Genomic DNA, 16,520 nt, shown 5'->3' with positions numbered 1-16,520 from the left:
AAAACATTCACATTTTCTTAAAGTTCTCTGATAGTTTTCTAATTTGGCTGCAAGTTCTTCAGAATGACCTCATTCAGATTTCTTTGAGTGAAATTCAAATTTGTAAATTTCATAGCCTGATCTATTTCCCAAAAACCACTTGCTGCTTGTTCTTACTTTTATATGTAGTTGTCAAGGATGACCTCATGTAGTCTTGTTCACATAATGATCAATTTTGGATATTGACACGTGATTGACATGTAATTTTTAGTGTTAGCATAAACATAAGCATATATTGGCATATTTTGATCATATGTATCTCATGGTTGTGTTTTGGACAAACTTGAAACTGACACATGAATAAACTGCTGACAGCATTAATGACTAGCCTGTTGTAAAAGAATGACAAACAAGTATCTTTATCTTTATGGTTGTGTTCAGTCCAAAAGACAATGGATTTGTCAAGACCGATCAGTATGGAAGCAAGGTCAATTCATATACCTTTGCTTATACAAATCACACATGCTTGTAGGGGAGTTCCAAAACAATGGAAAAAGAACGCCTTTTATTCTCTTGCTGAATACAGCTTTCCAATAACCCTCTGGAGTATTTGGAATTTTTGTATTAGTTGTCTGTTAAAAATACATTCAGTGAAATAGGCTAACTATATTTGCATAAAACCTAAGATTAAATTTAGTGAATATTGCAGTGATGTACTCTTTCCTAAAAATTCCCCCCAAATGCTGAGACATAGATTAGTTGTTTGAATTTCTCAATTGATACTTTTATTACACAGTAATTTTCTGCAATAAAAGTGCAGTTTTAAGTCAGGTGATCTGACTGTCTGATTTGGAATGAACAGCAGTTTCTTCTTTCAATTGATTTACGAGAGAAATATGCTGTCACTGTTTCTAATAGGTAGCTTGTCTTGTGATGATAAGATCTCCAATATTTACAGTAATTTATATAAATTATTCAAGCAATGCATTCCATTTGAATTTTTCATACTGATAACATAATGCTGCACAAAGTTGGAACCTTTTTGGATTTGTCCATGTTTTAAGAAAAATCTGAAGGCGATGAACAGGGGCACATGTGTCAAAGTGGAGAATTGATGGCTGGTTGTACATGTACTGGTGTGATATCACATGTTACAGGTTTACTTACACATGAATGTGATATTACCGGTACAGTCTCTCTCAACTATTTAGTGGACATTTCTACAAAGATTTTTAATTTCGTTATAAATGTGTCAAAACGATCTGTCGATTCATTGCTGAATAATAACTATAAAGACTGTCTCACAAAGAAATTATTTTTGACACAATTTGTGAGAAAACTTTAGGAATTTGCAAGTTTCAAAAAACAGTGAATTGTAGCAAAATCATCCCAATCGCACATTGAAATGCAAAGTTCATACATTAGTGTGGATATAAATGTGCAAAAGCGCTGCAGTTAGACATGTCTACTTATCCCAAACTATATTATCCTGTTCAATAGCTGATCACTTTGCAATATTGCATCATAGTAAACCGCTTTCCAGTCTCTCTTTGTTCCATTTCAACTGCACCAGGGGTACATCATGGTGTTATGCAATTTTGAAATTTAATTATAAATAGACTTTCATTATACATAAAATGCGATTCTTTCAGCATTACATTTGGTTCTGCACCGGTGTTTTCAAGACAGTGCTAGGCTTACTGCTGGTCATCCTGTACAAACTTCACATCACACAAAGGATATCTGAAAAATTATCTTTAATCTGACGTTGAAGAGACACTGCTAAATGTAGCAAAGAATGTACATGATGCTGAGAAAAATCTATCTCAATGACTTAAAAATGCCCATCCTCTCTCAGTCTTCCAGTCACTTAGAAGTTCCTTTACAGCGAATATTTTGAAAATAACAAAGTTTACAGTGGTGCATTGTACATAATCTGCTTCATGCTTAAAAAGGTCCATAGCATTTGGCTTTCTTGCGCAAATGACGGTCAGTAACTTGAGAAATGGAACATAACACAATTACATATATTACATGGGATAATTCATCGACACCTTCCATAAATACAATCGTACTGGTTTTCCTATGCAGTATTAAGAAACACTGTACATGTATTGCATGAATTATTCTACTGAAATCAGATGAACTGGACAACATTTTGACTAATATGCATACACCTATATCCTTCATCTGTGGTTATAAAAAATCTTCAAATTTACAACTGAGAAATTCATCCACCTTTGAGAGACAGACATGCTTCAAGAGTCTACCTATAAACATACAAATGTAGCAAGTATGTGAATATACTTGGATAATTTTTTGTACAAATGTCACATTTCCCCTCACAGAAAGAGTAGGGATGGAACTGTAGCATGTTTCTGTGAAGTCCATTAAAACTATGAGAAAACTGGCTATGTTTTTGTGTTGTATGTTAAGGTAGAATGCGCCTCAGGGACAGATATTCAGACTCTCAAACTTTTTCAATTCTTTTGACATATCACTTGTGGGAGCTCAGTTTAAAGCTCTTGGTTTAAGAAAAAGTTTTACCACCTTAGTTTTTTGAAAATCGAAAATTTGTTCTCCATGGAGTTTACACAGGGATGGTGGCCATTTTAAATTTCAAATACCGGAAAATCTTGGATGATTTGTTTCTCTAGTACAAAAATTTGCACAGTGACCCCCGTTTTTGATTCTTGATTTGGAATGAGAATGATCAAAAGATTCCTTGAGGAAAGTTTGAGCAAAAGTTTAAGTCTTTCACTTTGAGACGCATACTACCTTAAGTGAGAACAAAGATGGCAGAGAAATCAGCTTTCATATGTGAACTGACTCAAACTACAAACAATGCAAGCATTTTTTTTCTTGAAAACAATTAACATTGGCTTGTCCATGAAATACAGTGTCATATTTTCAAACTGGATAATTTGTTTCGACTGCTCAAGTTTTTCAAAAATATACTCTACAAACATGCAAGAACATGTGTGTCCGCTGATTGTTGCCTGTGTAAATTTGAACTTTGCCAAAACTTCAATGTAATCTTGTCAACATCACTGTCATAACGATAAACCACAACAATAGCTAATCACAATTACATTCCACCTTGACAAAATATATTAATTTCCTGGAAGTAATTAAAATTGCACATCAGTAAAATAAAATATCTCCGTACTAAAAAAACCACAGAAAGATGTTTTTATGAAAGAGCAAAAGATAAACTTGCCAATACAACAAAAATGCAGCTTGAGAGGTTTTTTTTCGAATGATTGTTTTTGTTACACAGTAGACTTTGTCCACATGTTGTCTTGAACAAAAGAGAATAAAAATTGAGAGAATGTTTGTTGTAGCCTTGACAACGGTCTTCAGACTCAACACGGAAGACAAGGTAAATGTTACAGTGTTCCTATTCTTGCCCTCTGTGAAATGAGCATTTCATGCTATTGGCTGCGAGGGAAACAAAAAATCCATGAGTAACGAAGTGACAACGCTGTATTTGCATAACCGTTTATCGAAACTCATAGATCGGGATGCTGTGTTCTGGTACGTGAGTCAAATTCAATGATTGAAACCTGCAAGAAAAATAGAAGTCAGTTAAATGGTGACCACATTTATTTGTTTTACTTTTGTACATTTCACTACCTACCTTTGACGCATCATGCCATTTTCAGATTTAGAACGCTGAAAAATCAAGCATTCATTATTTTCCTTTTTCAAACCATCAACACCACCTATTCAGTGATGTTGGCAAAATTTGTTTCACACACCCCTGTGAAAGATCAACCTACCATCATTACATGCCTTTATATATCCAAGACAAAACAAGAGACTATGTGCCCGAGGGCAGGTGACCATTAAGTTGCCCGACTTCTGGAGAGCTAATGGTCTCCTGCCTGGGGGTACTTAGTGCCTGGTTTGGGCTGTAATGTTTTTATTACATACATTCACTCAAAATTATATGCAAATGACAAATATATGCTTTACCCAGGGTATTCTATTATGGACAAATTAATAAAAAATTGAACAATTTTCAGCATCAAACGGTGCATGAATACATTTAAGTTATTATGTGGTTTATCAGTTTTTTTAGCATAATTTTGTAAAACACCTGATTCTTTATGTCAATCATGTAATTTGAATATTTTTATATCTTGAAATTGTCAAGTTGAAAATATTTCAAAGTTAGTTTCAGTCAAGTGATGAGTATGCAACGCTATGCCACAAAAAAGTTACCATTGGATCCTATGGGGCGCATGACGTTTGATTTATGAAGCATGCAATAATATTTACACTGCGATAAGAATAATGCCATCACTGCACTATCAATGAAAACAGGAGGTTCATCACTGTAAACAATTTACATTAAAGTCCTTACCAGTGACACTTAAATTTGAAAAATATTGGCACATCATTCACAGCTAATTACATAAATAGCCAAGAATGTTGTTTACAAATGTACACAACAACTGATGATCAATGCCTCTCCCTGTAGATAACAAATTATTTAGCAGCATATGAAAGCCATACTCTAGTACCTGGCAGCTATACTGGACAGTAGTGTGAAATAAATGCATGTATGTATGCCAAAACAAATTGTATTTTTGATAAATTAGAACAATATTTGTTCAGGCAGATCTCTTCACAGTGTTGTAGGCTGACAACACAGACCATTTTCAAAGAAAACAACAATTTACTTCAGCCAAAAATAGCACTTACCATTCTGAGCTCCGATGATAGTAATAACCTTCTATGCTAGCTGTGGATTTTGTAAAACAAATGTAATAAAATCCTGCAAATGAGGCACCATTTATATCTTTGATTGTGTGATCCGGTACAAGGAAATGTTCCTGTGGAAAAACAGAAATTGAAACAAAACTTCACAACTATACAAACTTTCACTATCAATAGAGAACTTATAATTTGAATCTTTAAAAGAGACACAGTGTGATATTTTTAGTGTAACACTTGTCAAATCTGAAAGCTTTCAACAGGCATTGTTTTTCTGGCACAAATGTGAACAAATTTATGCCAAATAGAAAGACAGTAACATTCTTGAATACATCAATTCTACGACAAAATAAATTTCACTACAAGCTTTGAATAAGTTGACCTTTGAGATTACAGCATTTATAAAGCTTATGTTAATAGAAATTCACTACATGGTTCTTCATAATAGTGTAGTCATATAAACACAATACGCAATAGAATTAACTAGCATGTTATAAAACTGAGACTGAACAGGATTAAGGTAACACTTACTGGTATTTTTACGATTTTACAAGGCCAATGATACATTATTTCTAAGTAGCAAATAAGGAATTACAGAAAGGAACATGAAACAGTTGAGAAATCTACACTGCTTTTCAAATTTTCCTGACATTTTCTTGATATGTTTGCATAAGTATCAATAATCATTCTGTTGTTTGCTTGAAAATGAAAAGAATTTTTGATCGAATGGTGTTACATGTAATTTGATGCAAAACTCTTCCATTGTAATGGCAAATATTCAAATCTATTGATGTCCTACATCTTTTAGTACCTGTAGTTTCATACATAAACAAACAACTTTGCAGTAATTGATTCAGTTCTGCTTCACCTCATCAAATGGATGCTGAACATGCATGATTAATACAGTGTCGTAGTCAGATGCTGGAAAGTGTAAAATATTAAGACTCCTTGAGGGCAGTGTGCAACAAATACTTGCTGTTCTAATACTACCTCAATCATGGCTACCATGCCACCAATTTCCAGGTAACTTGCGAAACTTACTCTTGCACAACTGTTCAATCGAAGTCTGACTGACAGAAACATTTGGTAGTACGATATTGTCTATGTTGAGAAAATTACAGAGAAAAAAAATACCGGGAGACCTACCTTCCACCTCATAAACACAATATCTGTATTTTTCAAATCTTCATAGTCAAAAGTATCCATGTTGAAAGTTTTAGCATATTGGTAAAAAGATAAAAATTTCCCCTGGGTAAAAACAAACAAAAATTTTGTAAGAAGACTGAGACATAGTGTGAATTGCAAACTTTACAAAACCACTTACAATAGCAGTATTACTGTACAAGTCATTGCATTGTTAACATGTGCTGGTGGTGCTAAGAAAATGTGCATGTAGAGTTGTAACTTCTTGCATACAAGACAGTTCCTGATCTTCTAAAAGGTTTGAATTTTTGACTAATAAAAAATGATTCATTAGACTTCTTATTCTGAAAAGGAAAAGAAAATGTCAAAAAATGAATGACTTGGGATGAAATGGAAAGCAAACTGCATATATTTTGTATGTAAAATTATGATGATGGTATTTTAAACCATCACTTGTATCAACATTTAGAAAAACATGTAAAAGATGGACACAATCTCAAGACCATGACTTCCCTATATGAAATTTACAGCGTACCGGGTAGTTTGAATGATACTTCTTATAGCTGCACTGTGCTGAAGGGATGAAAAAGGGGTAACATTTTCTTGGTAGCAAACTACTCAACTTTCTCTCAATGGCATGGGCGGCTTTCTCTACATGCATCAGGTTAGTAATAACAAATGTACCTTAGGGAGGGAATTTCAGATGGAATTTTTTACAATACTTGCCTGCGTCTACTGTTTACGTAGGCTCATTTTGAAGCTTGTGGGGGTTAATGAAGTTTTCACTGGCTTGTTTTTTCGTAAACAAAATTGAAAATTGAACTTTTCCCAATAGCATTTACACAACAGATATTTTGAATTTCAAATGTTCGTAAGCTTTCAGTAACTTGTTTCTCTGGTATCAAAATTTGCACAGTGACTCCTGATTTTTATTCTTGATTTTGCAAGACAATGGCTTAAAGTTTCCCTTAAGAGAGTTTGAGCAAAATTTTTTTTCAATTTCAAGGTGTGTACTACCTTATTGAAGGAAGTACAACTGAAATTATTAGATCTATCATATTTCAACATCTGTCAGGATCTTACCCAGTGTTTTCTGTCAACCTCCTCATCAGCTTCCCATTTCCTCGTCAAGAACGGATACCTTTGGCTGATGATTTCCCCATCAAAGAATGTAGTCAGAGTAGGATATTCCTCAGTTAGACCTTTGATTCTTAAATACCCACACAGGAAACTGCTGGCTTCATCAACATGCTGTATGGTTGACATAAAGTAACATATGAGGTAAAAAGTACAAAAATTTGCCTTTACTATTACAAGGTGCAGATATATTTTGCCTTACTTTCAACAGTTACTCAACTCTACATCACATCTGTATCTGCGCCCTTAAAATAGTGAAATTTGGTGCAACTCTACTGTTTTATATAACAATGCATTGAAGGAGGTTAAAATACCAATTATAGCACATATAGCATATACTGTAGTGCTATTATATCTACCCTAACTTTCAGGTGGATAGTTGTAACCTCTTCTTCTAAATGTACAAACATATGGCATGAACTAACAACCTTTGCAAACAAAGCCTAATCTGGCTTTTTCCACTTTACACACAATAATTGCTTGACTTCAGTCGATAACAATGTATCTTCATGGATCAATAACTTGTATATTGAACAATCCTGGGTAAAATGCTGTTTTGTAAAATATATTTCAGACCTGAGAAAGTTAGTGACATATATATACATGTGTGATCATTTGGTTAATTTATTTGTTACATTTCATTCAAACAGGGATAAGTCAATTCATTTCCCACACAAGTGTGTACAATGATATTCCATAATCTCCTGTATAAAAACAAAACAAAGCCCTTCTCGTAACATGAACCAATATCCTAATTTTCCTAGTTGATTTGGTGCCTCCATCTTCAAACACATTAAACGTAATATATAACAGACACTTAATCTCTAAAAGAGCCTGAATGAAACTTTTCTGATAAAATTATGGAGATCAAAGACCCTAGCCGCCCACTGGCAGACTGTGTGTGCCAGTGGGCTGTCGTCACACCTGCATAATACCCACTACCACCATGGTGAAGCCCATCAGTTCAATACCACCCCAAAAACAAGTTGGAGCTTCTACATGACCAGAGATCAGAAATAGAATATGAGTGAAAAGTGTTTTGATATGTATATTCTTATCCTACTACCACAACTGATCAATATATAACAGAGCATTTTGAATCTGTTTTTGAAACAGAGCAATTATCTACAAAGAGATTTGTATTCTCATACTGGTAGCTAACAGAGCATGGTTCCCAGACACTTCGCACCAAAACCACTTCACACCATACCATCTCGTCCCATACCATTTCGCACCAAAACCACTTCGCAACAAAACAACCTCGTACCAAAACCACTTCGCCCCAAAAGTCATGTCCCCAAACCACTTTGCCCGAAACTTATGCTAACTGGTAAAACTGAAAATAACCACCTTTCTGTCATCCTGGGACTGAAATCTTGAAAGTGTACGCATTTCGCGAAATTGACATCGTGCAATTCCGCGCAAGGCACCGTGCACCTGAGTTGTAGCATTTGCGTGTTTCTATTTTCTTATTCTATTGTTTATGGTTTCATGCAACAATAAATGGTTCGTGGTAGCCAAAATGTCCTAACACATTAATGCTTCCAAGTTGAAGGTAAAAACAACCTTATGATACGTTGCAACATCGTTGTTTCAGGACGAGTTGACGGTACTATACTTTGGGCGAAGTGGTTTTACCGGTAGTACGATGTGGTACTTGGGGCGAAGTGGGGTTGGGCGAAGTAGTACTTGGGACGAGGTGGTTTTGGTACGAAATGGTTTTGGGACGAAGTTGTGTGGGGCGAACTGGTTTTGGTGCGAAGTGTCTGGACCCCACAGAGCATGTTGCTATTGAAAATACACTTGCTTCTTGGCTTCTATGACTCCTGCAGCACTACTACTAAAGTCGGCGTTGGGGAGGAACCATGAATTACCACTATTAATACTACTAATTTTACAATTATTATTTGTGACAACTGTATTATCCAAGTTAAATAGTCAAAATTATTGTAAATGTCAAATGTTATGATTACTATGATGTAACATATGATCTTCAAAACTTACTTTTTCAAATTACAAAGTGTAGGTAAAAGATTCTTGCATGGAGGTAAAAGCAAGAAGTTACATTTAATTTGTAAAGAGTACATACGGAAGTGTTAAACATCGTAAAATCACCAGTAATGTTAAGTTTTGTTAATTTTTTTTCACTATTTTTGCTTTTACTGTAAACAATAACTTCTTGTTCTTATCTCCAAAATCATGTTGATACACAGAGTATTGAGCTTGTCAATTCGCCCGGTACATGTGTCAACTGCGTTGTTATCGTTGACAAATGTGAATTCTGGTCTGGACTAGAATTCACATGTGGACAATAAAGGTGCATTTTATACATATAGATGTTATGTTGACAAGCTAAACAGTGGGCGTTTCAATATTCTTTTGGAGGAAGAATAAGAACTTGTAATAATACAAAATGAAAATAATCATAAAAAAAATCATCAAAAGTTAGCATTACTGGCCCTTTAAAACACTGTTACTATGCTGCATGAAAGCAAAACATGTACACACTGACCTGTTATGTGTATTGCGTAGCTCATGTCGTGTACAACACACAACGCAAGTTCCTACCAAATAACATACGTACATCCATAACAAAATACTACTGTTAGTGACATCGTATCTTACCTGCAGCTCCACTTCAACGTCGTAACAGTTGCCTTTGCTTTTCTGGTACCCTTGGAATCTTGAGCCACTGTACAGTAGAGACCTGGTAACTCCCGGCTGTTTTGAATTGGCCGGAGGCGGGGGCACCAAAGTGATTTTTCCTGGCATTTTTGACGTTCTTGGCTAGACACTGCTTTCAGCCGAAAGGGCTTTCCCGATGCCAAAGATGGCGTTGAGAAAGACTACTTTGCTGCCGGTAGAGAATAAGAGTGATTTTGCAACAGCAGTTCTGATTGAATTAGCTTGCTGAGCGGGCGAAGCGAAAGCCAATCACAGCGTTTGTTTTGGTTCAATTGAAATGCAACCTGTTATTTTTTACTAACTTAGAGGTGCCATGTAAGCACATGTACCGGTGACGCTGGAGCAGTTGGGTTCACGTTTGCGAACACAAAATTTCCCCATCTAACATGTTTACTAGATTCTCAATATTGTGTCTTCGTTGTAACCAACAAAGAGCATGGCCGACTTTGAATCAGGGTCGGAAAATGAGCTCATTCCTCAAAGGTTGGTTGTTTGTCATTGACCTGTAGATGTATTATATTACGCACCGCTTACGATACCAGTACACATGTACTGAGTCTGAGTGTGAATTGTGACGTCAATGTTACGAGGTACTGGCTGTGTGCATGAGTCCACACTTGTGAGTGCAACATAACAGAGAGTATTCAAGTGTGAACTCTGAAGTCAAAGTTTTGGAATAGAATGAGCCTATTACCCGTATTAAAATTTCGGGGTTTTTTTGTCTATTCAAAGAAACATCTTCTCCATTGCAGTGTACCCAGGAAAGCAAAGCAGTTTGTGTGAAGGTCATAGCCAAGTACACTTGAAGTTTCACTGAGGTCATAGGAATCATGTGACAGCCGACGAAACACTACCACAAGGCTTAAATTCCATTGCGGCTTCAAGGCCCAGCCTCCTTGGTTGCATATGACACCCTTGGTGACTTTTTGTTTTGGTTAAATTGTAGTTCAAAACATCAAGGGCAAAGTGGTCACATACTGGTCACTCCATGATGAACAGAATAAACGTTTGTTTTCTTATTGTTAATATACTTGTAATTTTACATTGAAATAATAAGAATTGCGAGTTCAACTTTCTTTTGTTAAATCAGTTCAAAAACGGTGATTTGATTTCTTCGCTCTATTCACAACATTTTTGTGAAGACTTTCTTATCATAAAACTTGTCAATTTTTGTGTACAGTAAAATTGTATACATGTATGTCCATTTCATTTCAGATTTGAAGAAATTTTACAAAAGCGTAAGCATTACACAGTCAGGTGGACTGTACGAAATCAACCTGGACAAGCGCAAGCTGAAGACGCCAATGGGCAAAATATTTACTGTTCCCAGTGAACCATTGGCAATAGCAGTTGCCACAGAATGGGAAGCACAGGAGAAAACAATTAAAAAACACACAATGCCCCTTGTAGGTATATCTAACTTGTTCATTGAGAACAATAAAATTCTTAGCTGAAGGACTTTGGATTGAATTTTAACCAATGGAGGCAATGTTAGGGCAAACAACATCCGATTTCTATAACATTTACTTCAAAAAAGTCCCTAAATAACAGACCTTGGACACAGCTACTTTTATCATGAACTTTAACCCTTTCACCCCAGTTCCCTGTATACAGGTCCAACTTTACCATAGAAAACAATGGATTTGGGACAAACCATGGTGGTGAAAGGGTTAAAGGCATGTTAATGATCCCAGAGTATAATTACATTAATGTACATACATTGTAGTCCCCTTCCCATCATTTCATACATATGACAGAAAGAATTTAGATCAGTAACATGTCTTTAGATTTTTAACCATATTTATCACTTGTACTGTCAGAATTGTGATGCTAGTAAGTCCACTTCGCCATGGAAACAATATGTAATTCACAATAAACCACATATTCATTGAACTTTAGATGAATAAAACACCAAAGAGATATTCTCAATGTGTTCACAGTGGGTGAGCAAATAGTTATCTGAAAACACTGAAAAATCTGTGTTGGAACTATATTGAATATATGTAAGCCCACTGAACTCAGAATGTACAATTAGAGTTACCAAAGCCGTTTCATCATTTATACTAAACCCCTGCCTTGTAATGAACCTGAACTCTTTTTGGGGGGTATTTCCCTGTCTGAACAAATTAGTGATGACTTGTTCACAAGTCAGTGTCTATCATGTTGCTTTCAAAGACTAATCCCATGCAGCTGCTCTGCAGATTTCAAATAAGTCGCTCTGCCATGTGTATCATTTTAATTTTGTAGACATCCCTGTGCAATTCAGCCCTGGATAACCCAACAGAGAGAAGCAAAGAAACCATTATCCAGTCAATTTTACATTTTCTGTCCACTGATACAGTATGGTAAGTATCTAAGTTAAGCTCAGACTGGTCAATGTTTGGCTTGTAGATTAAAAAAGACATGACCATTTATCGTAAAATTCATCTAGCCTTCACAAGCAGTGGCAATGAAATGTGTTTCCAACTTCCCAGGTAACCTAAAGACGGAACTATTGAAACTTTCCAGTCTTGTCTTGTTGTACATTTTGCTGCTCCATATTGAGTGCAAGGCTGGAAATGTGATCCAATGAAATAAAATACTATGTTGCACCACTAATCGTGAAATTTACTGCATTTCCTTCCTCACATAGTGACCTCATCAGGATAAAGTCACTATTGAATTAGACAAAATACATGTATGGCAGATTGGCAAGCTGAGAAGTGTAAGACAATTATTCAGAAATTTTTAAAGCTCTCTAAAACTTGTGATATCAGTAATTTCAATCAATATGATAAATCATTTTGGTTATTTTCTGGTCTGTTTGCAGGTTTTGCTTGCAGTGTTTTTTTTTCCTTTGAACTATTATTTTTCTCTGCATTATAAGAAAGCATGCATCGAGACTAGTCCTATGCCCCGATGTCTCTGCAACCTCCAGGCAGTATCTCAATCAGTTACCATAAATTTATCCCATCTTTCCTTCACATTCTTCAGTTTCCGTGAGGAACAACCTCCAGAACTCTACGCTTTACAACAAAATGAATGGGATCCAATATTAGAGTGGGTAAACAAACGCTATGAAGTGAACATCCAGGCTACTACCAGTCTCTTGGGCCCAGAGATCACACCAGAAATTAAACATGTATTTGAGCAACATCTCAGAGTGTATAACAGTTGGGCTATCGTAGGTAAGGAGTCAACCACAAAATATCAATGAAAAGGTGTCCACCTGTGGGCTATATATTGTTTTGTTAATATCATTTGTTTCTTTGTTTTTTGGAGTAATGGTGGTGGTGTTCGATGTAGAAATGATGGTTGAATAATGAAAGCAAAGCATTCTCTGTAAAACAAGCGTCAGTTTTGCCTAAGATATTGATCAATTTATTCCTTTCACTTCATGGTTTGACCCCATCCCATTATTTCCTATAGTAAGGTAGGATTTCTATAGAGGGATATGTGGTAAAAGGGTTAACAGTCAGAGAAACTCAGATAAATGTGTACCTCACTGAATTGAAAAGTCACTTTATCAGTCTTCTTAGGGGCCATTGATCTTAAAAGTTGACGTAGTAGAAATGTAATTCCTGTTTTGGGAGAGAGGGGGTAAGACCCCAGTTTGTTTTGCCAATGTGAAAATTGCAATAAGGATTCTGCTGATCAAAAGATTTTTAAAAATCAGATCACAAAACCATAATAAATATGATATTTTAATTGCAACACATGACATCGCTACAAGTCATGACCCTGAGTAATGATGTCTTTTACAAAATAATGAAATGTCTTTTTTTGACACTTTTGGATACATTTGTACAAGGAAAATTTTGATAGATCAAACTTTCTAAACTTAGCTATCTTCACACGATTCGAACATGTTGTGTCCTGCCATGAAGAAAATCACACCTATTTTTGGGCAAACTACTTGTTTTAATTTGTACAAACATTTAGTTGTGTGTGCGTTGAAGACTTGTTGGAGTTCTCCATCCGTAGTAAAGAACACAGTTTTCCTTAAACACCTTCACATTAAGTTTTTTTTTAAGGGGGAGGAGGGGGGATTGACACCATCGCTATAAAAATTACATTTCTAGTGCGTCAGCTGTTATGATCGACTGCCCCTTTCAGTGTCAAACATTTTTTGCCATATCTCGGGTCAAAGTAAAATAAATATGTCTGACATTGTTTAGAGAAAGCAACCGGCTGAATTTTTTTGTGGATAACTTGGAAACAGAATTTTAATTTCTGTTATTGTTTCTATGCCTTACATTTTTCTCTTCAATTCAAAAAATCTAAATTTTAAATTTGTTGATTTGGTTAATTGCAAAGTTTCTATGACCAAATTGTGAATAAAAGTATATTTTTAAAGTGCATGATATGTCTAAAGACAGCCCACAAATTGATGTTGAAAGAGTAGAAGTGGATGTATGAAATATTTTCTGAAAGAGAAATTTTACCATTGTGTGGTCTCTCATTCATCTGAGGTTGAGGATAATCAGGATCAACATTTTTCATTGCAATCAAAAGAAGCGATTTCCTTCCCTCCATCTCGGCAAAAAACGTTCTCCTTTGAGGATTGCTGGTATTATTCGATGACACCATAGAACTGCCATGTTGTTTTAAGATTTATCGAAGTTCCTTGGTTTTCACTTTTAAAATTTCTTTCCTCACAGGTTATGAATCTGCCGTACAGAGTTTGAAATCACTGATACTAACAGCAGCTTTGATTGACCGACACTTGACCGTAGAGGAGGCTGTTTCCCTATCAAGACTTGAATATGCATTTCAGGTAAACCCGTCTTTCAAGGACAAATTTAGGGTTGCCAAATATGAACTAAAAATGAATGCCAAAAAAAACATATCGTTTATGTTTGTAAATTGCAAGCAGCAACAAAATTTCCAAAACATACACATCTTTGATTAGGAGATTTCGTATGGTACATCATATAAAATAAATTACATTACCAAAAGAAAAATACCACTTTGGAAATATATGTAAAATGGCCATATGAGATTTTAATGTAAGAAATTTTAATTTTCATACTTTATTGCACATTTTTCCGTCTTGCAAAATGTTCACGTTTGTTCTTACCTTGTCCACCAGATATCACCCACAAGAAAGCAACTTGTTAGTTGAAGTGTCATAATTTTTAATATCAATAAAGTTTTGTTGTACCTGTTTTTCTTTTCCACAACACTCAAATTTTCAAGAGATTCAAAGACTGTATCCATTGTATATTTAGTATTTATCACATGCACAAGCCCAGTTTGTCGTCTCCGAACAAAAAATACGGGATTTATTCTCTAGTCGTTCTACGTCACGACAACCCGCGTCTATGTCATCAATTTTGGTGCGTCGGACCTTTTTTTTTGTCGATCTTCGGTGTGCTCGTAAATATGTAAACAAACAACATGGTGGCCGATGTTTCTCCCACGATCAAAAGTCATGTAATGAAATCGATATTTTCACAGACTACGACATTACTAATCCGAACAATGAAAACACAAGAGTGTACCGCCTGTATATTCCGAAGGAATTACATGAATAATTTGCGGAAACAACGAACTCGAAGCTGGTCGCGTATACCGTGGGTTCCGTACGCATTGCAAACAGGGTCAGGCGCGACGTTTACAGTGTTCGCGCCGTCGAGATTCAGTCGATATTTGTTCCCGAAAAATAGCGTATCTTCGTCTGTGATAAATTTCTAGGACTATGCTATCTTTGAAATAGAGTATAACTTTGCGGAAGGTAGCCTACATGTAGACCGAGAGCTGTCATTTGCTCCACACACGAACGAACGTGAGCGCAAATGCACACGACGGACGACTGGAAATGATTGACAACTTATGCACGGCGTACTGATATTTATTCCTAAAGTAGTTCAAAAGTTTAAACGCGGAATCGTCATGGAAAACTTATTTTATTTTGCAAAAAATAACGAATTATTGGCTTGTGCATGTGATAAGTATATTATTCCCTAATATTTTTCTTCATTCAGCTCGGAAAATACTCGTGACGTAATGACCGTGTCACCACTCGTCTTCGACTCGTGGTGACACGGTCATTACGTCACGCGTATTTTCCTTCGCTGAACGAAGAAAAATATTAGGGAATAATATCTAATTAGCAGTTACACAGAAAGTTGTCCACTCTTCATCACAATCTTCAATATTTCAGCACAAAACATGCATGTTTCTAGAAAAGTAATAACCAAGTCAAATGCTGCAATTATTCAGAAGCTCCTATTTTTATCATCTCCATGCTACAGACAGCACAGTGGGGTCGTGTTGAATGGGCACATGACTTGGATGAAGCCGAGATGAAAGCCAGGGTCGCTGCAGCCACACTCTTTGTCCATTTTTGCTCAGAGAACAGCAAGATGGTGGAGAAGTTGGATGCACAACAGGAACAGTCACAATAGTGTATGTCCATGGAGAGGGATTTCTAACACAAATGTTGTCAGTGTGCCAACAAGATACCCCAGAAACAACATGGAAATGTCATGACTGAATTGAAACAGACATTAGGACTCTCAAACTTTTACAATATATCTTATGGCTACCTCTCATGGAGGTTTATTTTGAAGCTAATGGAGTAACGTTGTTTTAATTGGCTGTTTTTGTTAAAACTGAAAATAAGATTTTTCCTCATACAGTTAACACAGGGATGCTGGCCATTTTTAATGTCACACATCTGTAAATATTGGGTAACTGGTTTCTCCAGTACCAAATTTTGCACCATGACGCCTGATTGTTATTCTTAGTTTCGAAAGGGTGTCAAGTTTCTTTATGGAAAGTTTGAGCGAAAGTCTAAGTTTCGAGGCTGGTTCTATCTTAATTGCCATTCTAAGGGCATTATAACTTCTAATTTTCAATGCAAGGTCTAT

General features: G+C 35.8%; 2 protein-coding genes across 2 annotated transcripts; one reads left to right on the top strand and one right to left on the bottom strand.

Annotated features, from left to right (window-relative positions):
* Positions 1–1,719: 1,719 nt before the first annotated feature.
* Positions 1,720–9,858, bottom strand: LOC139151926 (glucose-induced degradation protein 4 homolog). Its single transcript, XM_070724978.1, has 5 exons — positions 9,607–9,858; positions 6,928–7,095; positions 5,848–5,949; positions 4,690–4,820; positions 1,720–3,545 (listed from the first exon to the last, which is right to left on the bottom strand). The coding sequence occupies exons 1-5, from the start codon at positions 9,751–9,753 to the stop codon at positions 3,482–3,484; spliced, it is 612 nt and encodes a 203-aa protein (XP_070581079.1). The 5' UTR covers positions 9,754–9,858; the 3' UTR covers positions 1,720–3,481.
* Positions 9,859–9,962: 104 nt separating this feature from the next.
* Positions 9,963–16,509, top strand: LOC139151925 (ATP synthase mitochondrial F1 complex assembly factor 2-like). The gene is made up of 6 exons (XM_070724977.1): positions 9,963–10,149; positions 10,882–11,072; positions 11,914–12,011; positions 12,640–12,833; positions 14,307–14,422; positions 15,903–16,509. The coding sequence occupies exons 1-6, from the start codon at positions 10,053–10,055 to the stop codon at positions 16,053–16,055; spliced, it is 849 nt and encodes a 282-aa protein (XP_070581078.1). The 5' UTR covers positions 9,963–10,052; the 3' UTR covers positions 16,056–16,509.
* Positions 16,510–16,520: the final 11 nt, after the last annotated feature.

Source organism: Ptychodera flava, chromosome 15 (assembly GCF_041260155.1).
Source record: "Ptychodera flava strain L36383 chromosome 15, AS_Pfla_20210202, whole genome shotgun sequence".
In the NCBI taxonomy this organism is placed as follows: domain Eukaryota; kingdom Metazoa; phylum Hemichordata; class Enteropneusta; family Ptychoderidae; genus Ptychodera; species Ptychodera flava.
Note: the sequence above shows the minus strand (reverse complement) of the source record. Positions and strands in the feature narration are given on the sequence as shown.

What these genes read in the sequence shown, in the direction of transcription:
- LOC139151926 (XM_070724978.1), bottom strand. Translation starts at nt 9,753, where the DNA reads ATGCCAGGAAAAATCACTTTGGTGCCCCCGCCTCCGGCCAATTCAAAA. An exon ending in ACGTTGAAGTGGAGCTGCAG is followed by an intron (nt 7,096 to 9,606) that starts GTAAGATACGAT and finishes TCAACCATACAG; the next exon opens with CATGTTGATGAAGCCAGCAG. An exon ending in TTGTGTTTATGAGGTGGAAG is followed by an intron (nt 4,821 to 5,847) that starts GTAGGTCTCCCG and finishes GTTTTTCCACAG; the next exon opens with GAACATTTCCTTGTACCGGA.
- LOC139151925 (XM_070724977.1), top strand. Translation starts at nt 10,053, where the DNA reads ATGTTTACTAGATTCTCAATATTGTGTCTTCGTTGTAACCAACAAAGA. An exon ending in CTGTCCACTGATACAGTATG is followed by an intron (nt 12,012 to 12,639) that starts GTAAGTATCTAA and finishes CACATTCTTCAG; the next exon opens with TTTCCGTGAGGAACAACCTC. An exon ending in GACTTGAATATGCATTTCAG is followed by an intron (nt 14,423 to 15,902) that starts GTAAACCCGTCT and finishes TCCATGCTACAG; the next exon opens with ACAGCACAGTGGGGTCGTGT.